Source organism: Globicephala melas, chromosome X (assembly GCF_963455315.2).
Source record: "Globicephala melas chromosome X, mGloMel1.2, whole genome shotgun sequence".
Taxonomy (NCBI): Eukaryota; Metazoa; Chordata; class Mammalia; order Artiodactyla; family Delphinidae; genus Globicephala; species Globicephala melas.
The window spans coordinates 67,418,447-67,445,213 of NC_083335.1; the positions used below are offsets into that span (position 1 = coordinate 67,418,447).

General features: G+C 49.6%; 2 protein-coding genes across 3 annotated transcripts; one reads left to right on the top strand and one right to left on the bottom strand.

Moving 5' to 3' along the window:
- Positions 1-21,700, bottom strand: NHSL2 (NHS like 2). Its single transcript, XM_060292029.2, has 8 exons — positions 21,541-21,700; positions 21,137-21,343; positions 18,152-18,279; positions 17,650-17,845; positions 15,664-15,795; positions 12,102-14,429; positions 10,492-10,624; positions 1-9,651 (listed from the first exon to the last, which is right to left on the bottom strand). Exons 1-8 carry the CDS (start codon positions 21,698-21,700, stop codon positions 9,327-9,329), a joined length of 3,609 nt encoding a protein of 1,202 aa, XP_060148012.1. The 3' UTR covers positions 1-9,326.
- RTL5 (retrotransposon Gag like 5) lies at positions 21,439-26,340 on the top strand. 2 transcript variants are annotated; one of them, XM_030851225.2, is made up of 2 exons: positions 21,439-25,089; positions 25,364-26,340. In XM_030851225.2, exon 1 carries the CDS (start codon positions 21,742-21,744, stop codon positions 23,458-23,460), a length of 1,719 nt encoding a protein of 572 aa, XP_030707085.1. In that variant the 5' UTR covers positions 21,439-21,741; the 3' UTR covers positions 23,461-25,089; positions 25,364-26,340. The 2 variants fall into 2 exon arrangements, with proteins under 2 accessions (XP_030707085.1, XP_030707086.1); XM_030851226.2 differs by having other exon boundaries at positions 25,763-26,340.
- The last annotated feature ends 427 nt before the right edge of the window (positions 26,341-26,767 follow it).

Genomic DNA, 26,767 nt, shown 5'->3' on the forward strand with positions numbered 1-26,767 from the left:
TGATTTTAACAGAAAAAGTTTATTTTAAGAAGACACAAACAGCTCTAGCTATATAAAGAATACAGTTCAATTGCTGGTAGCAAGCCAGTAAGGAATGCTTTTTCTTTTAAAGAAAAAAAAGAAAAAGAAAGAAAGACAAGAAAAACCCTTTGTAATATCACCCCACAGAGGGCTCCCTTCCATTTTGTGTTGGAATTCTAAAAAGACCGGGATGACAATCTCTCTTGCTGCTTCTTGATATTTTTATCCAGGGACACATTCTCATCACTTGAGGGAATTGCCTTATCTCTGCCTTCCAGTTTAGGATCTCGGTCTGCAAATTCCTGTCTCCCTTATTTTTCTTGAGTGCACCGTTGGCATTCAGTAAGCATTGAATGGTGAGCGCTAACATAACAAAAGTCCTTCTCCTGACTATGCAGAGCAGGCCTAGCCAATCCTCCTTCCTCATTTTGCTTTTGGCAAGTGTGGTACTTTTGCTGTTTTAGAGTCCAAGGTGCAAGCCTGGTTTCCTTCTTAAGGCTGGAAATCCTAAACAAAAGGCAGAAAGAAACTGTTTCATGGATGCTTTCAAATAAGGAAATCCTAAAGTTACTCGTGTCTTGAGTTTTTAAAATCTAGATTTCAGTAAGTGGGTAAATCCCTGGGCTCAAATGACAGAAAGCAAACTAAAGGTCCCAAGAAACAATGTTCTTAGATTTTAAAAAATCCTGCAGCCTGAGAGGTATGTCTTAAGTGACAGAGTTCATATGGAATTAAAGTCCTAGCTCTTTGTATGTTGGCCTGTCCAGAATTGCCCCAGAGGAGTTTCTTCAAATGGCTTCCAGGGAGAAGCCAGCACAAGCCAGTGGAAAGAAGGTTTCAAGAGACAAGAAAAGGGAAATGCCTCAGGAGCCCCACCATCCCTCCTCCTTGACCAGCCCCATCAGACCTGGAACTGGACCAGAGAATTGATGACAGAACTGGATGGTGTGTGTGTGTGTGTGTGTGAGATACACGAGTAAATGGGACCTTCATAGTCCAGGTGGAGAAACCATGCATACACACACAGGCACACACCTTGTCATTCAGCCGTATCCCCCAATATTTATACGAGCAAATGTGAAAATGTGAAACTGAGCTTTACACCCCCAAGTAGCATGAAAGGTAGAGATGGGAGTGAGATGAGAGAGATGTGAAGAAGCTTTAAGGAACCCTCTTAGGGGTTCAGAGAACAGGAGGTGGTGGTGTGCTGAATGACCGCTGGCTGTGGTGCTGCATGGGGCATCCCAAGGAGCTGATCCCCAAGGCTGGGGGTCTAGGAGGCAGGGGGTTAAGGTGGGGAAAAACTGTGGGCACAAAACACCTTCCATACCTCATTGATTTCATTGCTGGGGCTGAGTCTAGAACAGGTCCGAATCACATTAAAATGGACACATGGACATTTTGGGTTTTAAAACCAGCCATTGTAACCAAGAGAGCTAGTGATTCTCCTAGGAAATAATAGACTGCACTGGAATTTCATGGCCTGGGCCACCAGACTTTCCAGAGATGGCCCTGAACACATGATGGCAGTATAGGACAGAGTGGGACAGATGATCCAGGGCAGGGGTCCCCGACCACAGTTTGGGACAAACGAAATAAGAAACCTCAGATATCCATTCTTTCCTGCCAGCTCACCCCACACTCGAGGAAGCAGAGGCACATTGGATAACCAGTACAGGAGATCTAAAGAAAAGAATGAGGGTTTCTACACCGAGGTAGTTAGAGAGTGAGACACAGAGACAGAGACAGGTGAGAGAGTCCATCTATCGGAGAGTACTAGTTGGCAAATGCAGCCCCTTTCCACTCCCCTCTGCACAGGCCGGCCTGATAGCTCGGGAGATGGGAGGGCAGTGAGCCACATCACCCAGCACACAACTCAGTCATCATGTGGGTCACAGAAATGCCCGTCCCAGGGGTCAGCAAACTATTACAAGCAGGCAAAATCCAATCTGCAGCTTCGTATGGCCCAAGAGCTAAGAATAGTATTTACATTTTTGAAGTGTTGTCAAGCAAGCAAGCAAACAGTAACAAAGAAGAAGACCATGCTACAGAGACCATCTGTGGCCCACAAAGCCTAAAAGAGTTACTTTCTGGTCCTTTATAGAAAAACTTTGTCAAACCTTGGTCTAGATGATGAGGAAAATCCCACCAATCTCTGAGCGTTCCTGTAAAGGGAAACCAGGGGAGGTCCAGGAGAAGGACTGGAACAATGGGATAATTGGAAATACCACTCCATCTGACGAGCACTGCCTGCAACTCTACTAAACCAGACTAATGAGGTACACAGGAGCTATGGAAGGAAGCCTGAGAATAGCTAAAGAGAGAGTCATACTAAGGAGCATTAGGCAAAGAATGTTCTGGAAATGAAACTGCATGCAGAGCTCAGTACTGATTAGGAAATTTGGTTATCGTTTGATAAGATTGAGATAGAGTTTGAGCCCAGGGATTGTTAAAATATCAAGAAGTTTCTAGAATACAACTAAGTATCTCACGAACACCTAACAGTCTGAAACTATCTTGTAAAGTTTAAGAAGGGGAGGATAAAGTAGATTCTAGGAAAGCCTACATTGGTTTGCCCTAATTTAAATAAATGCCACTTACAAAAGTTCACACTGAAAAAAAAAAGTAGAGGCATTAGGGGACATTGACAAGAGGATTTTTCATTTTTCAAAAGAAGTCACCAGAAGACTCCCTTCCATAGGAAACTTCTCTACTAAAAAAATGAAATTTAATCTATAAAAATTCATTTTTCAAATAACTTTTAGGGAAAGCATCCACTGTATAGAGTAGGGCACATACATTGAAATTGGAGGGAAATGGAAGTTTCTAAACTGAAAGTCAGATTTGTCTTTGGATTCATCAGCTAAAGAACTCGAACATTTTCCTTAAAGCACATATATTGCTCGCTGAAATACCTGGGAAATTCATGTGTCATAAAAGTAGAAGCCAGCTGTGGCTCTTCCATAAATGCAGTGCTTTGGATGAAAAAACACTGGGCCCAGAGGCAGGAGAACTGGGATTGAGGCTGGGCCCTGCCACTGTGTGATCTTGTGTAAGTTTGTTTGTTTGTTTGTTTGTTTGTTTTTGCGGTACGTGGGCCTCTCACTGCTGTGGCCTCTCCTGCTGCGGAGCACAGGCTCCGGACGTGCAGGCTCAGCGGCCATGGCTCACGGGTCCAGCCGCTCTGCTGCATGTGGGATCTTCCTGGACCGGGGCACGAACCCGCGTCCCCTGCATCGGCAGGCAGACTCCCAACCACTGTGCCACCAGGGAAGCCCTTGTGTAAGTTTTTTGACTTTCTGGGCCTCAGTTTCCTCCTCTGTAAAAGGAGAGGTTGGTCTCTTTCAGCTCTAACATTCCATGACTACAGATAAATATAGAAATAAGATCAATACAGCAATCTAGAAATAAGAAATAGTCCCCAAAGTAAGCTCTGGAGTCAGTAGAAAAAAGTAGCAATGAAATATAATAAAAAGAATAAAATTTTAACTACTAGCCAGAGTAAATATATCTCATTTAAAAATTAATGAAAAGATTTGTAATTTACAATTGATTCAGGAGAGGTAAGAACATACATGTTGCTGTTTCTTCACCATCACACATATGGAGGAGGAGATGAGTGTCAGGTGACTTGTACAATGAGCACGATGCTGCGTTTGCATGCAGAACATTTTATAAAATTGAACATTAAAAAGAGCTCAACACCACATAAGGAATACATTTTCATAAAGCTTGGAATTAGAGAGGAGTTAACTGGTTGTTCCAGTTCAGATTTTGTTTACAGATTTGTTGATATCAAATTCCACAAATATGCAAAATCTTAAAATCAAATCTATTTCTGCCAGAGCCCTCCTAGAGAACAGCCACCACAGGAAAGACAGACATTTAAGGGTTGGCAATACCAAATGAATGTAACACATTTTCCTCTTTCCTATTTGTGAATTACAAAATTGTTTTTAAACCAAAAACTGGCCAGATGTGCTGGCTAAGTCAAATAAAAGGTTTTGCAGGTTGAGCAAGTAATTGATTCTGATAATTTCTTAACAGCAAATAAAAATGTATCCGAGCAACATGACAATATAAATCACATGGCCAGAGACTGATCACATAATGTAACGAGAGTAGAAAAGATGGGAAAGGCTGGAATCGTTTGGAGAGTCGTGGCTACAGTGACTCAGGGGCTTGAAGAAGTAACGTCACTGGCGCGCGCACACACACACACACACACACACACACACACACACACACACACACACACACACACACACACACACACACACACACACACACACACACACTATAGGGATGCTGCTGCTGGTCCTGGGACCACGCTTTGAGAACCACTGGCCTAGGTTTTGGGCTTTACTGAGCAAAAGTAGATACCTATTTCACATAACCCATTACTTATGCAAATTTCTTGTTTTGTTAAACTTACTAAAAGTGCCTTAAATGTGTGCCTATAACCATTTCCTACTGTATTCCTCTACAAATATTTCAGAGTATTCAAAAATTTGTTTATTTCATATCCTTGTTAAAATCCTCATCATTTTTGCTGCCCTTTGACAAATGTAGCTCTTTTGTACCTCTTTCCTAGTCATCCGTTTAAATCCCAAATAGTTTAGTCAAGTACAGCTGAAATACACGCAAAGGCTTTGGAGGGACTGGGTGCTCTGGAATAGATCTGGTCTCATTCTCACACCAAGGGGAAGTAGTAGCACGAAACACAGATAAGCGTTGGGGGGCAGCCGAGGCTGCATGCAGTAAATTTGCGCCTCGAGGAAGTTTAATAATCTGGTACCAGAGATACCAGACAGCTGACATTGATCTGACACTGATTGGACAGTTTCACCTTTCATAGACAGGACACATTTTCACAAACTCTTTAAATCCTTGTGTTCTTTACTCAAATAATAAGTAGTACTAATTCCATTTGTGTAAAAATGTTAAGGTATAATAATTATCTGGGCCTTCTCAGTGGCTTTAGTAGCCATTTCTGAGAGTCCCTTGGTAGTAACCATACTGAACAGCACTGAGAATCAGGAGAATTTAATCGACCATCAGCAATTTACTTAGTTCCAGGAGATTAAGGTTTTTTCTATATTCAGGAGTTAGTCATCAGGGAATTTGACCTTTCCATGGTGAAAAATACACGTCTGCAACTGATTGATGCCTAAAATTCTACAAGTAGAACGTCATTCCTTTGGCTTAAGGCTTTTTCCCTGTTAAAATGCAAGTGACCCTCCAAAGAGGTATTATTAAGCCTTATAATCTCAAAGTAAAGGAATTTATCCCTTTCCTGAGAGCATGCTTTCCTTAGCAAGGAGGAGGACAAACGAGGACGCACTCAGAGTTGGTGCTAAGAAGCAAGGTCGGGGGGAATGGAGCAGACAGAGGAGACGGAGGATTCCAATGACAGACCTCCAACTCATTCACTATTTTGCTGAAGGGCTGTCCCTGTCAGCATCCCTATTGAAATGGGTGCTAACTTGCCACTTGGAGTAGGCTACTTAGAAATCGGCCATGTTTTCTGATAATATTGAAGAGTCTTTGATGTGTAGGCATACAAAGGTTTAGAGCAATGGAAAAATAGATGGCAATAAAACATTTGGTGCAACAAATGGGGAGTTACCCCCCGAAATCGGAAGAACCATACATGTCCATAGAAAGAAGATAAACCAATATTACTTTATAGAGTGCAAATCGCAAGGCCGGGACGAGGGTAAGGCACTAACATGGCCCTGAGAGTGGGTGCCTCCTTAAATTTTGCACCCCAGGCACCCCACTCACCCCACTCTAGTCCTGGCCCTGGCAAATCATATTAAAGTGAAGCCTGGCCATTGTGTTACAGACTTGATGATAATGGAAGGTTCTCTGGAGGAACAGAGCACTGACTGTGAACTTGTTTTTTTAATAAGTAGTTTGTTGATGAGGAAGAGGGCAGGTGGCGTGGACATATCTGCTCAGACTGATGGGTCCAGCAGGATCACAATCTGACCCACGTTGTCGGAGAGTTAAAATGGGTGTCCGGTGACGTGCTTGTTGTGAGAGCCTTGCAGACTCTCCTCTGTCTCTGAACATTCAAAGTAATGATTCCAGATCAACTGGTCGATCTGTGGTCAGTAAGCTAATGCAAGCTATTTTGCTGCCTGCGGTCTTGCGTCCTTAAAGGGTGAGCTGTCGGCTAGGGATGCAGTTCAAAGAAATAGGGACTGAGGGGCAAGTTGGGGCCATGTGGGAGGCCCAGGTGAGAGACTGAGACAGGCAAAGGACAGGAGACAGCAGCGAAGCTTCCTGTTGTGCTGAGAACGACTTGCTCCCTACCCTCAATGTTTGAACCACAAATACATAATGAACACCCACCAAGGGCAAAGTGCTCTTAGCTACCGATTAACCTCCTCCCCTGGGGACGACTGCATCTACTCCTGCCTAGGCAGAAGTCAGTCCAGTAGAGCCACCTGCTGCTATTGGTTAGAATCAGAGGAAACAAAGGGACAGAAACAACTTGAATTGGAACCTGACTTCCTGGGGCCAACTTCATTTCACCTGTATCCCTTCTGTATTCCACCTTCAAAAATTGTTATCACTCTTCACACTAGTAATAGCGGCAACAGTCACTTCTCTGAAAGGCCTCCTGGAAGGGGCTTTCAGCCTCTCTTCTCCAGCCTTGGCAGAGTAGGTGCACGAGGCAGCAGACACTGTGGCTTGTGCCTGGGTGGAAGACAGAGTTGGTGCTATGATACCTAAGGGGAGGCGAGATGTTGAGTGTGAGGACTAGGAGAGTTGTCTGGTATTATGTTAATCAGAGATTGGTAGAAATTCTACAATTTGGTTGTTTGTTTGGGACTAGGTCCACCTGTTGCAAAATATTAAATGAATATTACCGGTCCTCAGTGTTACCTCTGACCACATCATCTCTGCCCCGAAGCCTCTCATGCTAATGGCAACACCACTGGGCATTGGAGGGCCATAGTGAAGATGTAGAAGACCTTCTAAAAAATTCCAGGCATACGGAGTATTGCAGGGGAAAGCAAGACTCAAGGTAATTGAAAGACGTCAAGGTGTCTGGATATTAAGCTTTAGAATCTTTCTGGAAAACCACCAGAGGTGGCAAGGTGAGGGGAGAGGCAAAACCCACTAGAAGTACCAAACAAGAAGCTTCCAGAAAAGTTAGCGGAAGTAACAAGTCCTATACTGTGTGAGTCTCATACTCCGCTTTAGAGCTCATAATAGTTCTGGAGTAGAGGGCCCCGGCAGCCTTTCACTTTTGTTAGGCCAAAGCACAAACACTCCTTCATTTCCCCCCAGAGGAAAATGTTTCCATCCTTTGGGATTCTGAGTCCAGGGCAGACAAGTGTGTGGCATTCATATATAAATTAAGGCCAGGAATGAATCTTATTTTATTTCAGGCAAAACCTCTGAAATTTGGTCAGGACCCTTGAACTAAATAGTTGGTTCACTTTCAAAAGCAACTGGGCTTTCAAGAACTGTCTATTATTTGAGGTGGCTTCTGTCTAAATCAGGGGGAGGCGCTGGGCCTGACCTGTACTCAGAAGTCTAGAATTCAGAACTGTAGCGACCAAGGGCCCAGGCCTAGGGGTTCTATGTGAGAGGCCCAAGTCCCCTCAGCACTCAGTGTGGTTTTCCAGCTGCTCTTCCGCTGTGTGGGCAGTTGGGCTAAAGAGCTTGCTTCTTACTGAGAGCTGCCAAAATCAAGATCTGCTTGTCTCTGGGAGCAGTTTCCACATCCTCCAAGAGGTTGACCAATGAATCTGTTGGGTGGGGGGTGAAGGAGGAAGAGGTCAGGGGACTCTCTTTGTGAAGCAGGCTACAATTTCATTTGACTTTCCTTTTTCCCTCTTGGGAATGGTGGACAATTAATCCTCCATTATTAGTCAGCCAGTTTTCTTTGTTCAGTGCTATTTTTCCCCCCCAACCTCCCAGAAACCAGACATATGAAAATCAAATGAATCACAGCTCTTGCTTTGCTTAGAAAATTGAACTGACAACGAAAGTTAGTGTCTATAAGCTTTGGCAGGGGGTGGGGAGAAGGGGTCACAATGACTGTCCTGGGACTCTGTCAGCATCCAGTATCCCATTTACCCCAGTCCTTACATTCTCCCCCAGAAGGTTAATTGAAAATTGGTCAAACAGCAGAAAGTAAATGGCAAAAAGTAGCCCTTTTTTTGGGTTATGGGCCATAGCAACTTGCAAGGCTGCCTTTCAGATTTTGGATCTATCCTTTTAGTCTATACGTTCTCGGTTTGGAAACAGAGGAAGATTTCCTTTAAACAAGACCAAACCAACCACAAACCACAATCTGAAGTGAATGGTGGTGGGCAAGTTACACTTACTTTCTCTCCTCCTTGGGACTTTGAGGATGCTGTTCCTTCAGCTAAAGACTTCCTGTAATGAATACTATAAGCAAATGAAGCGAGAGTTCTTCGAATGCAGCATGAGCTGGGCACAGACACTAGCTACCGTTGTTGGCAGACATTTGAAGGATCTCAAGGCGCACGTGTGAGTTACCTTGGATAGATCTGAGTGAACAAACGGCTGCCTTGTTTGTTGGCCAAGCTTGGTTCATCCAAAGCAACCCAGTCCTGACCTTTTCTAGCAAAGGGGGGTGGGGAGGGGGGGTCTATATGTTTACTAAAACTCATCACCCTGATCTCCGTGTAGACAATCAAACTGAAAAAGGTGTGAAGTTCAGGACAGAGTCACATTCATATTTTGCACGACAAAAGCCATCCAATCAACCTCATGCCGAAACAAGTGCACACCTGCAAACCTCTTGTGGCGGAGAATTATACTGTGGCTGAAGAGGCATCAGGGTCCTTCTGTTTCTCCATGCAGGGCCATCAGGGCCTTGCTGGGAAAGTGAATAATCAGCAATGGCACCCTGTGTCCCCTGGGTTTGGCAGCCCCCAATCTGCTCTCTCACTGTGCCCCTCAGTGATAGGAGCCAGGGATGGAGCAGCCTGGTCATTGATTTAAAAGATGGCACATGTGCCCTTGCATCTGAGAATTTCTTCTGAGTGCATACCACTTGGGGGAAATAAGGAGAAAATCGGTAGTTAGTAATGGCAAGATTGTAAGTATGAGAACATAAAATGTCTGAAGATGATTAAAGTGCCTGATGATTTTAGTTCTGGATGTGGCCTCTCTCCTGTTGTCCAGAGTGTGAGTTAATGTAAAGGAAATGCAGGCTCTTTTGTTATTTCCATGGTTCCTTTTTAAAACCCTTTTTCTCTTCCCCCTTTTCTACTCAAGCTTAGTAACTCAACCTTGCTTGCTGAACCCAGGGCTTAGGTACTGGGGTTATCAGGGGTTTCGTAGTCTTTTGAAAATTGTGCAATAATTCGCCGAGCCAGTGGGTTAGTGGTCTTCAGCAGTTCTGCTGCTGAGGGGCGGGACCTTGGAGTTGCCTTGCTTCCCTTCTTCTGTAGCAAGGCCTTGAAATCATCATTTCTGCCAGCATCTAGGCTGGCACTGCCGCTTGACCCTGCAGAGGCAGCCAACTCACTGATAGGAGACTCAGCCGTGTTCCTTATCGGTGAGTGGGAGGTTGGTCTGCTGCCACCAGCAAAGGCCTCACCAGGCTCCTTCCAGCCAAGCAGCTTTCTTTTGGACCTAAATGAGAGAAAGTTTACTTTGAGTGAATTTGTGCGGCAGACATTTCCTAATGCTTCATATAACTTCACGAATGCCAGTGACACAATCTGGGAACTTCTATGCAACAGCCTTGTGAGCAGTCGTACTTACCAGCTTTCTTTCTCTCCACTAAGTCCTCAGAGTCCCTTGTCTGGCCCCCTGTCCCTACATTCCTTTCAATGCCCACAGCTAGAGTCACTTGGCCTATGCCTGCAGACTCAGTCCTGCCCAGGTTCTGGTACCAAGGAAGAATTTAAGGAGTCAAAGCTAGTAGCTCAATGACTCTGAATCAAGACAGCCCATGAGCTGATCCTGTTCTGAACTGGTGCTCCAACTCCAATAACTGGGCTCTTTCCTGTTTCCTCATCACGGAGCCCATGCTTTGTGCTTCTGTCCAATAACTGGGTCCCCGTCTGGTCCCCCTTTGCCTAAGCTCCTGCTTTGATGCTCGGCCTGGTGCCCCACTTCACTTCTTGATGAGATTTTTTGGTACAAGGAATTCTGTGAAGGGTTAAATGTCTCTGACTCTAGGCAGAGCTGTGAGAAAGCAGATGGAGCCACAATAGGCCCTGGGGTTGCTAGGAGACGAGGGGCCTCTCACTCTGCACCTGGTCCTCCCTTCCCCGCCTGCCTCTCTTCCATTTCACCCAAAGATGTCAATGAATTGGAGGTGGTGAGGCCCTGGACTGGGTTCACTACGTGGGTATCTGAACTTAGTCTCCAGTTCCATTCTAAGCATTCTGCTTAGAGGTAGCAGTTTTTCTTCTGGTATAAGAAGGAAAGGCAATTATAATAGGAATTTAGGAAATTTGTCCAGACCTGTGGATCACAGTAAATAAATCTTCAGTTGTTCGTGAAGCCACAAACACATCATCATCATCTTCCGCAATCCATTCGGCTGTTTTATCACTGATTACACTTTTTTCTTCAGTTCTTGGTTCCATCGAGCTCCCTAGGCATAAGAACCAGAAGGAATGACTTTGACCACAATTGTTAGGACAAAGCACATTCTCATATGTATTTCATGTGATGTTCAAAGCAGCTCCAGGAGGGCAGCAGGGCAGAGACTTGCTGTCTCCATTTTGCAGGGGAACAAAATGTTCCTAAGGTTAGTGATTTGGCCAACAAAACATGGAGGGGAGTGATGAAGATCAGCCTGGGTCCCTGTTCTCTCGTGCCTTTTCCATTACAACAGGTTGCCTGAGCATTCTCTCGTTTTAAATGCATCATTTTTAAAACTCAAGGAGCTGAGAGCAATCTAAAGCAATGACTCAACCAGTGGGTGGGAGTAGGACCTATCTGAATCTCAGAGGGAGCCTGTGGAGTTTGAGGAAGCAGATTCTAAAATTACCTGTGGCTTTGATTTGTTTGCTTGTTTTAGTTGCAATGATTTAACTTACGTTGAAAGTCCAAATCAGCTTAAGGAAGGCCATAAGATTTTGATGTTTGGTGTTAAGGGTTTCAAAAAGGATGAGAAACATGGATGAACGTAGAGGACATTATGCTAAGTGAAATAAGCCAGTCACCAAAAGACAAATACTGTATGATTCCACTTATATGAGGTCCCTAGAGGAGTCAAATTCATAGAGACAGAAAGTAGAAGAGTGGTTGCCAGGGGCTGGGGGGTGAGGGTGATGGGGAGTTATCGTTGACTGGGTACAGACTTCAGTTTTGCAAGATGAAGAGAGTTCTGGAGATGGATGGTAGTGATAGTTGCACAACATTGTGAATGTGCTTAACACCTACTGAACTGTACACTTAAAAATGGTTAAGATGGTAAATTTTACGTTATATGTATTTTACCACAATTAAAACAAAGAGAGACAAGAAAACCCCCCAAAAGGATGAGAAACATTTTCTAGCCTGGTCTTAAGGTTCCAGGAAGAGCAAGGCTCAAACCATCCAAGAAAATGAGCCCCCTTTCCTCTAGAAAACACTAAGAGAAGCTGCTGCTGGTAACATATTCCACTGCTTGAAGCCTTCCAGCCTGCCATAGCGCTTGAAACTCAGGATGGGAGGGTACTGAGTCCCGCGCATGAAGCTAAATTCATTGTGGCTGGTGAAAAGTGCCATACGGTGACGTGGAGAGACAGTGCCTAGGGCAGGAGATGCCTGCCTGAGGAGGAAGATAAGCTCCTAAGGTCCTAGGGTGCTAAGACCTAGTTTGATTTCATTCGCTCAGCACTGGCGGTTTCAGAGTAGTCTGGCCCAGGCTGGGCCTTGGAGATCCACCCCTGGGTTGGTCCCGATCCCAAGGGCAGTGAGACGGATTTAGAGTAACTCAAACCCTCAAGAGGTGTACCCTACTGATTTGGTCACCCTGGGATCAGGATCATTATCTGGGGGCATTTGCTTCTGCCCCTGGCACTCTGTCCTCACCCTCACCTCTCCTGGGATTGAAAGGAAAAGCCAGCAGACACTTTACTAACCCAGAGGGCTTGCCTCCCTTTCACTGTCAGCCTGTGGCGTGGAGGTTGTCCTTGTACCCGCCGATGGCAGGTGGTCGCTAGTTGGTAGACACTTGGCATCTTCCTCCAGGGTGATGATGGGGCTGAGAGGCAGCCTTGGTTCAGCCGTGTAGGCCTCCATTTGAGTTGCAGGTGAGGTGAGAGGCAGGTACAGCACGCTGGGCTTTTTTGGTACAGGAGGTGGAATCTTGCCTTTCTTTTTCTCAGCTTCTTCTTGGCTCTGGAGGCTAATTCTTTCAGGTAGGGCTCTCCCCTTGGGGCCCTCATACTCCGTACTTCCCTGGGGAGGTTGCTGTGTTCCTGAGAAGAAAGCACCAGAGGAACTGGAAAAAGGCGTGAAAACAAGAGATGAGGGTGCTGTTGACTCCCCCAGGGTTCTGCCCTCAGGGAAGCTGGAGGACTTTGGTTTCCGCACCACCGTGTATATATCTTGAGGGAGTGGCCTCATATGTTGAATTGAGGTCTTGGGGGTCATAGCCAAGGTAGGCGAAGTTAGTGGGTACTCTTCGGGGACAGACGGTGGCTTGTGGACCAAGCTTGGAGGCCTTCGGGCCAGTGGGGGCTTCTCGGCTATGGGAGGTTTTGCCTTTCTCTCTGGCAAGGTGAAGACTTCAGCTCCTGACTCCTCAGCATAGTCAGGGCTCTCAATATCATCTTCCGGTTCAGACTTGCTGACTGACCTCAGGCGAACAGAACGTAAGTCAGACTGAGTAACCATGGGCATGATTGGCTGGTTGGGGCTAGTTTTCTGGGCCAGCTTGGCCCCAAAATTTGTATCCGAGTGATGCCGGCTCACCTTGGTTTTGCTTCGGATGGAGATACTCATCCCAGACAGGTCCAGGTTGGTTGAAGAGGTCAACGGTAGGTCAAACGATAGCCGTGACTTGGACATTTTCTCCACTGGTGATGTTGGGGGTAGTGATGACTTCCTCTCAGGTACCACTGGACGCACCCGGACACTGCCACTTGGAGGGGGCAAGTGGCCCAGGGTCAAGGACATGGAGACAGTGGGTGTTGGTGTCTCTGACTGGCTGGAGTATCCACTGGAGGGTGACATCAGCCCAGTGGGCCTTCCTGGGGAGGATACCTCCCTGGCCTCCACCTCGATGGAAAGCTGGGAAGGCGTTGTGGCTCTGGAGGTGGAAGGGGAGGCAAGAGACTCTGAGCTGCCCTGAACTTGGGTGCACTCAATGACTGTGGTGCCAGTGGCAGTGCTGGAGCTGGACAAGGATTGGTAGGTGTCACCAGACTTCCAGTCAGTAAGATACCAGTGGTGGGCGAATTGTGTACCTTCTGGGTCTTTGAATGTTGGCACAGCTGGGTGACCCTGAGTATCTGGGTGGGATGAGTGATGTCCTTGGTGTTCCAAGGAGAGGCAAAGGCTCCTGGGCCTCTGGTCCTTGGGTAGCGCTGACCCACCGTCTGGCAAGAGGACTGGTTCATCTTTGACCAGTGAGACACTGCGAGTCGGTGGGGAAGGCTTCTTCTTGGCCTTCTTGAGTGAGATGCTCTTGGACCTCTGCCTTCTTTGCTGGGCCTCCTGTTGGGCGCTAAGGGAGGCAATGTTGTCGGCACTGTTACTGCCCTCAGAACTTGTACTGGCATAAGGCAGGGCACAGGCTTCACTGGCCTTCTGCTCCTCGTCATAGTCCACATCCGTGGTGCCTGTGTCTGTGGGTACAGACAGTGACCGCTCCCGGAACCTGCTGGCCCCACCTGGGCCTGTCTCCAGCCTTGAGGTATCACCAGTCAGGAGGCCAGTCTTGGAGGGTCGTTCTGATACGTGCCTTCGTTGAGTAGAATGCTCAGAGTAGCCAGCAGACCCACTGCATCCTGCTGGGGTATCACGAGTGACAAAGAAGGTAGCAGCCTCCTTAGGAACCAGAGGTGGCAATGTGTGCAGAGAGATCCAAGAATTCCCAGAGGAAGGACTTTTTCCATTTTCATTGTCTTGACTGCTCTGAGCAGTGGCACTTGGAGTCACGTAGGTAAAAGCATCTCCCTTCCAGGAAGGGGAGAATGTTGATTCTGTTGGTCCATTGCAAGAACTGGGGACGCTGTACACCATCCCCATGCTCTCCATGCCAGGGACTTTTGTGCCACCACGTGCCTGGAGAGGTTCTTCCGGATCACTAGAAGGATTTCTCAATACTGGCGAGGTGAGATTTGGTAACTGAGCTTCCTGACTGATGGCAACTCTTCCGTGAACACCTCCCGGAACTGAATGGCTGGGCTTGATGTCTGAGGTGGTAGAGCAGGCCACACTGCCTGTGGGGCTGTTGCTGTGACCTGGGGGAGGTAAACACAGAATGTTAGTGGTGCAGCCAGGGATCCCCCAGCAGCAGCTGTCACTAAAGAGACGGGAGCACCAAAGTTTTGCCAAGAAGCATTTGCCAACAGCTTGGTCAGAATTTCTTGGTTCTTCCTTTCCATAGATGAGGATACTGGGGACATTGGGTCCTTGCCCATCACCACACGGTGAGTCACAGGGTGCCCTTGAATTGTCCAGATGGCTTCCAAAGACTTTCCAGCTTTGAATATGCCTTTCAGAGCTGAAGTGGCACGTGGGACTACCATGGGTTTTTTCCAGGCTTTCACCCCAGGCTCATGAAACGACCACAGACCTCAGCGTTCACCTCCTCTGAGATGAGAGCAGAGGCTTTCGAACTGATAAAGGACAGCAGTGTGAACTTCAGCTCCAGCAGTGCATTGGGAGTATGCCACAGCTGGAAAGTTCAGAGTCTGGTTGCATTTTTGACACCTGTCACTTTTTAACTTGGCAATAGGAAAAAGTGAGAATAACCTACAGATGTGAGGAAACGATTCAGATGTTGAAAATCCCCAAAGATTTTCTCATATACACAACAATTATTATATCATGATGATGTTATATGATGATGATGACAACGATGACGACTACTCTTATGATAATTTAGAATAACAGCCACCATTTGCTGAACACATACTATGTACCAGGCACATGGTAGGAAAATTACATACAATAACTCTGATCCTCAGGAACATTCCACCGGGTTGGAATCATCATCCCCAATTTACAGATGAAGAAGCTGAGGCTCAGAGAGGTTAGGGAACTTGGCTAAGGCCTCACAGTTAGTAAGTGGAGAGGCCAGAATTTGTATCCATATCTCTCTGGTCTGTGCTCTTTGGATGGCCTTCATTTAATGGCAGTGATGGTTTTGTGAAGATGGCACTTTTAGCGATGATTTCCCCTCTTAGGCATCTATCTGCCTAAATTCGAGATACATAGTTATATTCCACTTATAATGGGAAATATATACATAACGAATTTATTAGCCTGGGAGACCTGCTCTCCATATTTGGTTGCTGCCCTTGACAAAAGGTCCTTGGTTATCCTTAATTACTATATTGGCTTTTTCAGGACATCCAAAGTCCCTCCCCCGCAATCATTCCTGTTCCCTGTCACAGCAATACCACTTGGGTTGCAGAAATGGTGAGAGTGAGCAAGGGGAAGGGTTTGGGGGATCAGCTATGGTGGGGTCACCTTGGTCTCGCTGGGAATAGTTAGAGAATCCAATAATGGTCCGCCTCCGCCTCAGGGTGGACTTGGGGTTCACGGCTGTCTCTGTGTTAAACAACGAGTGTCGCAAACTTGCATGTTTATCAAACTGCTGCCCTGTAGCCAAAATAAAGACACTTGGGTGCATCCTGGTTTCTGTTTACAGTATGGCAGAAACTGGCCTGAGGTTGAGAGAAGGGATGATGGCAGTAGCGATGAGCATGAATAGCATCCAGGCAGGCGACCCTTCTTCCCCATCCCTCCCAACTTGGCCCCGGGCACCCGCAGCTCCAAAGCACGCATGCTAGCTTTCAGAGGTCCACCCGAGGTCACCTGTGAGTCTTAGGTGGCCGAGAGCCATGGTTTTCAACCCTGGCTACATATCGAAATAAACTGGGCAGCTTTTCAAACTCTAATAACTAGACCCCACCTCAGAACACTTAATACTCTGGGAATAGGGCCCAAATAGAAGCATTTTCTCAAACTCCCCAGGTGATTGATTGTTCAGATGTACAGCCCGGGGTGAGAACCACTGGAGTGGAGAGACATGTTGAGACTAGATATTGCTTGATTGCAATCTCTTCTCAGATCAAAGCCTTTATTCAGGCCGATGAAGACAGTGTCTCCAAGAAGCTGCGCCATCCCTCCCCACTATCCAGGAAGCAGTCTGATAGTCTGCCCTCCAGGCACCTGATCACATTTGATCAAAGTTCGCCCCTGCGTGGTGATTGAGATCTGTTTTTCTCAAAGCACCCGCTCAGTCTTTGCTCCTATGGAATTGCTAGGGCAGGGGCAGGACGGGGGCAGTGGGGTGAGGTTTGCTGCTCCCCTGCACTGTCTCTCATTCAGCGGCTGCCTAACCAAACCCTCCCCTCTCAGCCCCATGGCCACATAGGTACCCCCCTCCACAGAAAGTGGCTCTGTGGGCAAAACACAGGGCCAACCTCGTTGACAGCAAGGTAGAAGTTCAAAAACAAAGCACCCACCATCACTTTGTGAGTTTCTCCTCTCAGCCCTCACACCTCATAGTACATCTCCCTAGGCTCTGGGCTCTATTTCCTGTCTCTAATTTCCTGAGATGACACCAGTGGCGCTGGATTACCCCATATCCAGGGAGCGTCACCGCCTGTGGCCAGAGCTGTCCTCAACATCTTCATCAACTTTTTCCAGCACACCATGGGCTGGCACTGGCTCACAGGGTGCCTCTGGTCCCCTTGGGTTAGGAGGTCTTGATTTCATCAGGCCATTGGCCCTATCTCCTTCTGAAATGACTGACCCTCTTCCTCTTCCACTTACAGCCGGTGAAGTGTGGAGAATGAATTAATAATGGGCATGGTACAGGGTGCCACATGTCCCCAGAGACACAACCAGCTGAGCTGCGTACATTATTTTCCCCATCTCAAGGTAGTACTGCATCCCTCTTTGGTCTCACACAAGTGCAAGAGGCCCACCTCACTAGGAGACTGAGTGATGACTCAAAGTGCCACAAGGCCCTTGGTCTGTACTCTGGGTCTGATCCTCCCGTTTAGTGCTCGCTTCGGCAGCACATATACTGATCCTCCCGTTTACCACCAGCACTCTGAACCCCACACTTCCCCTGCAACTCCTATCTGTGTGCTCCAAACCCGGCTTCTGGCACAAGAAGTCTTCTTTCCCCAAACCAAACATAACTCATACACTCTAAGTTTCCACAGATGCTCCAAAGAGCACATGAATTCATAAGGTTTTAGAGTTTTCTGTTAAGAGAGTTTCCTTTGCCATCAAATGGTCTCAGTTAGTGTGGCAGCGCCAGTAGAGAGTGAAGAAAGAGCATGCCTCCGTTCCCGGGCGAGAGCCATGACCTTGACAGTGCAGGGTGAGCCAGTAGCAAAGAAAGTCTCGCTCCCTCCCCCAGCACCCAGTGCATTTGGAGAGGATGATCTGTAGTTGGCATGGAGGGAAGCGAACAGAGGCGATGCTAAACAACTCTACCGGAGACATTGATGGGCACGATGTCAGAGTGCGTGGGACAAGGCTGAAGCCATCGCTTCTCCTCTAGGACAGGCAGAGGGAAGGGACTATTCCAGGCAGCTTGCTTGTCGGCTGTGGTAGGCAGGCTCAGGGAGGCCTCAGGGGCCCTCACACCCTGCATGGTAGTCTCATCCTCGCTCAGCTGCCATTTTGTGGGCTGTTGGGAAAGAAGGTGATGGGAAGGGTGTGCTCCCGACTGGAGACGAGCCGTGCCCACAGAATGGCTGTCTAGGCAGGGTGGTTGGAGGCTTCATCTGGGAGGCAGGAAAGTGTGGACAGGCTGCCAGGCCGGACGCCTGCCGTGCAGGTCCCATCTCGGCAGGACCTCAGGATGGCTCTGCTGGTGAGCAGAGATGAGCAGCAGCTTCCAGTGGGTAATGTAAGCAGTTCCAGGTTCCCCGTCAATGGGTGCGGGGCAAGCTCTGCATGCTGGCTCTCCCAGGTGGGGGAGGAGGCAACTCACCATCAGTACAAACTCCAGACGCCTGGCAGACTGGGGCCTTGGGCTGGGAGTGGGCTCAGGGGCCTCATCAGCAGAGCGGAAGGTCTGCCCCAGAAGTCTGGCCTCCGAGTACTGTTCCTCATATTCTTCTGAAAAACAGCACAGTGGATACACACTCTAGGGAGCCACGGCCAAGCGGTGGGCCAGGGAAGGACCATGAGCTTGGGGCTCCTGCTCTAGCTGCCAGGTCTGACTCTCATTGTTTCTTTAGGATAGTTCCCGGCGTCTGAGCCATTTGGGAATGGAAAAATGCCTACTTCCTATGAGGAGAAAAGACAGTCAATGGATTTGAGTTGTGCTGGTTCGGGGACCAAGCCTTTGTCTCCATGGCCCCCACCTTAAGTGCTCAACTCAGGAAAGAGGCTCAGGATGCAGACGCCTTTTGCTACTCTCTGCTGCAAGATTCTCTCTTTGAAGTCCTGCATCTCTTCAGGTTTTCTGCAACCCTACCAGGGACATGACCTGTGTGAAGCACAAAGAAATTTGCGTTGGGAAGTCCAACATGGAATGCTCCCTTGGATGCTGAGAACTCTTACCTGAGCCTCTGAGGGCTCGGTTCCCTGCACCTTAGTCCCACTGTGGGGGGCATATCAGGTCCAGGAAGGAGAGGGAAGGTGGAGGTAGTGGCGGAGGAGAAAGGAGAAGTTCGGGGGCATCGTTGCGGAATAAGAAGGATGCAGAAGATTTGAATGGGTTTCATTTAAGTGATGAATTCAACGAGTGAAGGAAGTGAGACTAAAGAACAGTCAGGACTCTGCACATTTGAACAGAGATTTGAAGAATCATAGAAACTTGGGGTCAGGAGGGGCCTCGAGGGTTCTCTGGTCCAACATCCCATTCTGGGCTCCGGCTTCCTCAGCATCCCTTCCAGGTGTTTCTTCAGCCTCCACACACACCTGCCTGCAGAGGAGGGGAGAAGCCTTCCTCCCAAGGTGGCTCATTCCATCCAAGGACAGTTGGGGCTTTCAGGCGTGTCAGGAATGTTCTTCCTTATCTTGAGGTAAATTGGCCTCCCCCTAGGTTTCCACCCACGTGTCCTCATTCTGCCCATGGTGGCAACACAGAGCACACTGACTCTTTCTTTCTGCATAGCAGCTCCTCTCTTATCTGAACACAAGGCTCATGGTGTCCCTTAGAATCTTGCTTCTCTAAGCTTGCCACTGCCCTGGCAGGGAGGTGGGGTCATGGCCGTTGTTCAGTTGGGTGGCCCCTCCGCAGTTTTCTGTTCTCCGTAAAAGTTACCCTTTGTTGGTATGGATAAATGACAGCTAATAAGACCTCTTTTCACTTTTAATGTTCACTCAGCAAATATCCTCTTGGGGATCCAGCCCTGTGCCCGGTGCTTCTGGAAACCGGAGAGTAGTAAGAGATGTGATCCTTTACATTCAGAAGCCCAGTCTGGTTAGGTGGACAAAATATATACCTAGGACTAGTAGATGAATGAGTAAATGAATGAACAAATGAAAGAAAAATCAGTTCGGAACTATACAAGTCCTCTTGATCTGGATGGTACAAAGGGCCTCGTATGAGTGCTTAGTGAGGGAATGATGCAAAGTGCAGAACTAGTGTTAAAGGTCTTTTTCGATGCGGCAAGAATAGAACTTGGAAGAAAGTGTAAGGATTGGAGTGGGGAAGAGGGAGTAAGGGCTTTTAGGCTTGGAAAAGATGCCCGAATGGGAGAGTGAGTGCCTGGAGGGTGTAAGGAGCTTGTGACTAGCACTGGGGTTTTATTTGTATTATTTTCTCGAGATCTAACTTACCTAAAGTGCACAGATCTTAAGTGTGCAGCTCAGTGAATTCTGACACATTCATGCCCCTTGTAACTGCCATCCAGATATTTGTAGCACCCCAGTAGTCTCTCTCATAGCACTGAGTTTTAATCCTATTGCCACTTACACTGGATAAATCCCTCTGGTCAATGTGTACGTTCTTCACATTGTAAGGTCCTATCGGGGACCACAACTGTTTTTTTCTTTTACATTAATTTTAATATTGTGTCTAAATCAGCCTATGTTCCAAAGGACACAGACTGGGAGTAGATGTTGCATCTTATCTGGGTCTCTCCAGCTGCAAGATACTCTTGCTAATCAGTTTATGGACACCCTATTTTTAATTCTCACAAAATCATGCCATGTGGGGAAGTGGAATCCCCATTTTAAAGATGACTGACTAATCTGAAGCTCAGAGAGGTTGGGTAATCTGCATAATGTCACACAGCTAGTTAGGTGTGGGATTCAAATTAGATTCTGACTGTCTGATTTCAAAGTCTCGGTTTTCTCATTCTGCCTGGTGCAGGCAATCTGACTGCTCAGGCATTATGGCTGGGCTGTTTCTCTGGGTTGTGTGGACCCAGCTTTGTGTACAAGGTGCTCATCAGTATACTTCAGAGACATGGGGTTGGGAATTGGGGATGAGGTGAGCTCTGAGTGCTGTGTATTGGGCTTACTTTGGTGAGGCAGGAGCGACCCAGGAGATATGTGGACAAGGTTATTGCAAGAGCAGAGTGAGTGAAGCCCAGAGTGGGAGACCCTGCAGATGCCTCTTTTGTCTTTGGGCACCGGGATTCCAAAGACTTGGGTGATGTTGCAAGAGAAGGCCTGAGGGTATGCGGGCCCATAATGCGGGAGTCTCTCATCCAGCGCTCTTTGTAAATGACTTGACCCATGGCCCTGCCTCGGCCTCTGTCCCTTTTCCCCCAGAGACTACTGAACTGAAAAAAATGAGGGAGGGGGACCAGAGGGTGTAAACAGCCCATAGAATTAGGGCTTTTGGAGTCAGTAGTCTGGAAGGTGAAAGATGGAAAGTGTGTGTTTTGTTTCTCAATAGGTTTTCTACTATTCTCTCTCTTTATCTCGCGAGTCCCTGTCCTCTTTCTTCGTCGCCTCCCTCCAGACGCTATGCATCTGTCCCGTGGGCTCCGGCCGCAGCCCCCCTCCCTCTCAGTACCTTGCAACAGGCTCTGGAGATTGAGCTGCGCCTCGCGAAGCAGCTCCTCTACACTCGGGGGCCTGCCCGAGGAGAGGAACACGTTCACTGGCTGTCGCCATGACGACCTCGAGTGGGCAGTCGCTGTCGCATTTTCCCGACCCGAGTTAGCTGCAGCTAGGGAAGGAGAGAGGCAGTGAGAGGCGCCGCCGGCGAGGGGGGGGGGGCCTGGGGCGGCGCGCGGCGGCCAGTGGGCGCCCGCGGTTCCCCAAGACCCGCCCCGGCCGGGGCGGGGGTGGCGCGGGCCACGCTTAAAAGGCGGGGACGCGCCAGCCGCAAGATTTTTCCTCGACAGATCGTGCTGCAGTCCGTTCTCTCCCTCGCCACCAGCCTCCGCCCGCCCGATCTTCGCCTCGCTGCCTTGCCGCCCGCCTCCTCCGCCCGGCGCCTCCTGGCTCCCGCCGCCGCCCGCCCTTTGCGCTCCCCGGGACGAGGTAACGCGCCCTGGGCCGAGCCGCCGGGCCCTTGCCCTGGTGGGTGTGGCTCGGCCTCCCGCGCGCCCCGCCGCGGCCCCCGGCTCCCCATCCCACCCCCGCCCGCAGCCCCAGGCCCCCTGGCTAGTCCTGATGTCCGAGGCGGCCGGGAATCTCAATAGCCTCCGCATGGCGAACGTGGCCCTGCGAGAAGAATTAAATGCCCTTCGCGGGGAGAATGCCAATCTGGGCCTTCAGCTCGGCAGAGCCCTGGCCGAGGTCAATTCCTTGCGGGGCAATGTCTCGAGCTACATGCGTTGGCCGGTGCCCGTGGTGCCCGTCCTTTCCGAGGAGAACTTTGAGTTCCCGCTCAGTGAGATTGACGCCGTTCCTGAGGGAGAACTGCCCTTCCTGTGCTGGCCTCCCCCGCGCGCCGAGCCCGAGTACGCCCCAGACGAACTGTTGATTAGCGTGATCCAGGATTGCGGCACCTCCGGCGGGCCCGCCGACCCACCCCCGCTGCCCAGCCCGCCCCCGCCGGCGCTGCCCCCACCCTCGGCCAAGGAGCTGCCCCCGCAGCCTCCTCTGCCGCCTCTGGAGCGGCCCGAGATAGAACCCTTCTCGGGCGACCCAGTCTACCTGGCTGAATTCCTGATGCAGCTAGAGACTTTCATAGCCGACCATGAGGATCATTTCCCCGGGGGCGCTGAGCGGGTGTCCTTTCTGATCTCCTTTTTCGCTGGTGAAGCCAAGGACTGGGCCGTCTCAGTCACCCAGGAAGGAAGCCCCCTGCATGCCAACTTCCCGCGCTTCCTGGATGAAATTCGTAAGGAATTCTGTGGCCCCATCCCCCCAAGTGTGGCAAAAAAAGCCATCCGCAAGCTCAAGCAGGGAGACTGTACCCTGGGCAGCTATGCAGATGCTTTTCAGTTCCTGGCTCAATTCTTGTCTTGGGATGACTGCCGCCTTCAAAACCAATTCCTCAAAGGCCTGTCAGAATTCTTCCGCAAGGAGCTCTTATGGTCAACTGAAATGGCCGACCTGGACGAGCTGATTCTCGAGTGCGTGGAGATAGAAAGAAAAGTGCGTGTCCCCAAGCCAATCCCACTCCCTGGGGTTCGCAATATTTTCTTCCCTTTTGCAGCAGACCGTAATCTTGAAGGTGAAGAGGGAGAAGAGTGCCACAGTGGGGATGAAGATGAAGAGGCATGCAGGCGCAAGTTCCAGGACAAGGACCAGGGGAGGCATGTGAGAGCTATTCAGCAAGAGACCAGGGGGGAGGAGAGGGGGAAGAGGGAGGAAGAGATGAGGAAGAAGGAGCTGAAACAAAAAGGGGAGGAGGACAAGGAGGAGGAAGAAGAAGAGGAGGAGGAAGAAGAGGAGGAGGAAGCAGAGGAGGAAGAGGAGGAGGGGATGAGGAAGAAGAGGAAGAAGGAGGAGGAAGATCAGAATAAGGATGAGAAAGACGATGAGCATGAGGGTGGCCGCCAGGAACCGGAGCAGGAGCTCGAGCAGGAGCCAGAACAGGAGCAAGAGACAGAGGATGAGACCCAAGATGATGACCTGGATGAGCTGATGGAGATAGAGCCCACCTATGCCAATGCTTCATCCCAGACTTCTGGCTACTATCATGAAAATTTCCTAGATGTGTCACCTCCCATCATACAGCCCAGCAGACGGAGGAACCAGAATCGAGTCCCACTTCTGGAGGGCCTTCCAGGTACCAATTCACCATTCTACAGTTCGCCGCCACTGATTCGCCGGGCAGGTCGCCTGGGGCAACGCCAAATACGACGCCGTCCCCCGGTGCTATTCCGCCTCACTCCGAGGCAGGGGGGCCACCGGGCTGCGCGGGGCCGCATTCGCGTGTGAGAGCCGGGGCGAGCTGCCCCCACCCCGGAACACACCCTTCCACTGCGTCCCCTGCCCCTGCTTTCGCTGCCACACCTGCCCCATTGACCGACCAGTACTTAAGGGAGTTCCAAACCTGCAGAACCCGAAGAAGACCTGGAGAACTCCAGACCTTCCTGCGACTGTGACCGGGGAGTGACACCAGGGAAAAGAGGGCTCAGCAGTAGCTGCCCTCTTGGTGTGCACTCTGCTCCGTCCTGCCGCGAGCTAGAGAGCAGGTGTCTGGGCCTGTTCCTGTAAATGAACTGGTCACCCTCTTGTATTTCCCCTCTAGTTGTTCCCAGCCCTCACCTCTCCTGCGTTTATTCACGCTGTGTTCTATGGTTTAATCCTCTGACTAGCTAACCAGGACTTCACCCAGTGCCTCACTACTCTGCCCCAGTGAGTGAAAGGACAGGCTCCACTGAACTCTTAAAGCCACTGAGGCCACTTACTAGGTATAATCAGTGGAGAGCAAATGCTATCAAGAAACGGTCCTGGAAGCCTACACTTGCTTCAGGTCACCCCTCCAGCAGGAGGGCCCTGAAGAACCCCCTCCCTCTAGCCCAGTGAGAGTATGCAAAACCACGTGTCCAGTGGACCACCCAGCTGAGACCTGACCTTGACTGACTGAGCAAGCTGGTTCCACCTTCCCACAGACTACAGGCTCAGGGCCTCAGGGCTCTCCAGATCTGGGACCCTCTCCTCTTACTACATTACCCTCCTGGGCATCCCCAGTGGACAGAGCCCAATGTTCCATGCCCTACCCTTTTCCTTGATGTTGCCTAGAGGGTAGGCAGTTGGGTGGGGGAGCCAGAGGAGGAGAAAGCAGCAGCAACAACTCAGTTTGACCTTGTAAGGAGTGACTCTTTCCTTAGGGACGGTGGTCTCCTCCCCCGGCCAGGCCTTGAACTGCAGTCTCCAGCCAAAGGTCTTGGCAGAAGATTTGCCATCCTTGGGGTTCCAGAGGTGGCCTAATTGGCCTTCCCTTCCCAGACTGCCAGAGAGAGAGGCCCAAGGCCTGCTCTTCAACTCCAACTTAAAGGACTCCTTATTTCTGAGAGTAGAGAGGAAGGTCCTCTCTACAGAGACTTCACCCACTGCAGCCTTGCAGTTGGGATGACCTTGTGTCTCTCACATTCGGGGCAAGCCATGGCCTGGCGCTGGGCATCGAGTAGGCGGTGAGGCCTAAGCGGTTGACTGCCTCCTAGTAACTCCTGGGGCTTCTGGGTCCTAACCTAGGGGCCCTCATAGAGACCTGCTGCTTGCCTTGGGTCCAGAAAACACTGCTTCTGCAGTGAAAAATACACAGTATGTCACTCTGGCCACAGAATGCCAGTCAGATCCACTGCTGGCCTGAACTGCCCTCCACACTGGGCTTCCTGCACAGGGCCTGGCAGCTGGGCAAGTGCAGCCGAAGTGTCTGAGGCCAAAGGGAGGAAAACATAGTAAATTAAGCCTCTGTTCCTCACCGGAGTCTGATAGGTAACCTCAGCCCAGCCTTAGGATTTTGAGCCCAGAGGCAAGAGGAAGGAGCTGGAGGAAGAGGAGTCATGGAGAAACCCAGTCCTCCGGCTGGTTTCTGGTGAGGTCTCTGTTCATCAGTGGGAGGTAAGAAGCCCTTTTGTTGCTCACACATTTCTCAGCCTGGGGATCGGTGGAGCCAAGTTCCTATAACCTGTTGCTATCTTTTAAAAAGGCTACTACCCCCCTCCTCCAAAGAGAAAAGTAATACATAATCATTATAGGAAAATTGGCAAATAGAGAAAACGATAAGAACCCCAAAGCCCCAAACATTCAGAATCCCACCACACAGACGCAAGCACTGTTAACACTTTCTTTCTAGTGTGTTCTCACTGCGTCTTTTTTTTTTTTTTTTTTTTAGCGGTACGCGGGCCTCTCACTGTTGTGGCCCCTCCCGCTGCGGAGCACAGGCTCCGGACGCGCAGGCTCAGCAGCCATGGCTCACGGACCCAGCCGCTCCGCGGCACGTGGGATCCTCGCGGACCGGGACACGAACCCACGTCCCCCGCATCAGCAGGCGGACCCTCAACCCCTGCGCCACCAGGGAAGCCCCCTCACTGCGTCTTTTCAAAGCCAAGACCATCCTGCGAGCTCTCGATCAGCAGGATTTAAAATGGCTGCCACCTATGCAGTCACACAGACTGAATCATTTATTTAAGCATTCTCCTAATGTGTTGGACATGTCAATTGCCTGGTTTCCCCCATCCCCACCAGTGCAGGAGTAAATAACCCTGTAAAGAAAAGTTTGTCTGTTTTTCAGCTATTTCCTCAGGAGAGAGTTCCAGAAGGGGAACCGCTGTTCTTCAAAGCCGTGGACCCTGTTTGCTGATGGTCGACACGCTGGCCCTGCTGCCCACGTGCCTGCCAGAGAAGTGCAAAGGACAGGTGCCTTGCACACCCATCTCCAGGGACCCCTCAGCACAGGCCCTGCCTGTTCCCATGGTGCTTCTCATCCTGAGCCCGTGTAGCTTCAGCCGGGGAAAGGGCAGATGAGCAGTGAGCTGGTTTCTGGCCCTCTGGTGGCAAGGGGGCTTGGGCTCCCTTTGACCCTCTTCCCCCCTTTTCCCAGGTCTTCAATATTGTGATGTAACAGCCACAAGGGCTGTAAGAGGAACTATGGGCTTTGGGTGCTTTCTTGGGTTGAAAGAGGGGTGGGTGGGGATGGGGGGGATGCATGCAGGGGTATGAAGGCTGCCCACAGATTCCCAGAGACCCGGGAAGAAATCGTTTGAAACCAATGTGTTATTGTATATTGTTGCATTACTGTGTTGTGAAGATGAGAAATCGTTCTGTATGCTAAAGCTTTCTCCTCAATAAAAAAGATAGAGGGTGTGTAAAGACTGTGTCTCTTTGGGTTACTGAGCAAGCACAGAAGCCCACCTAGGAGGCATTAGGTACTTACCAGGCACTTCGCCTGGATCAACCCTAGCCTGAAGCCTTGACGTCCTTCGATGAGGAAACTAAGGGCCCTAGCCTACCGAGTTTGTGGATGGCAGAAGTTGTCAGGAGGGAAGTGGAGGGACTAGGTATCTTGAAGAACAGCATTAGTTCTCCACTAATATAAAGACATAAAGGTATGAGTGGTCTAGCCCTACCCTACCATCCTATAACAGTGCTTCCCCCCTGGCCCCCAAACACACACCCCCGCACACACCCCCACACACAGGACTTTGGAGGGAGGGAGGGGGCCCACATCGGGGAAGGGGGAGGGCCCTTCCACTTCTTGGCACTAGATGGTGCTATGGGACACCAGTGAGAAAGCTGG

What these genes read in the sequence shown, in the direction of transcription:
- RTL5 (XM_030851225.2), top strand. Translation starts at nt 21,742, where the DNA reads ATGTCCGAGGCGGCCGGGAATCTCAATAGCCTCCGCATGGCGAACGTG.
- NHSL2 (XM_060292029.2), bottom strand. Translation starts at nt 21,700, where the DNA reads ATGGGGAGCCGGGGGCCGCGGCGGGGCGCGCGGGAGGCCGAGCCACAC. An exon ending in TCTCCAGAGCCTGTTGCAAG is followed by an intron (nt 18,280 to 21,136) that starts GTACTGAGAGGG and finishes GCTGTTTTTCAG; the next exon opens with AAGAATATGAGGAACAGTAC. An exon ending in CGTGCCCATCAATGTCTCCG is followed by an intron (nt 15,796 to 17,649) that starts GTAGAGTTGTTT and finishes TTTTGGCTACAG; the next exon opens with GGCAGCAGTTTGATAAACAT.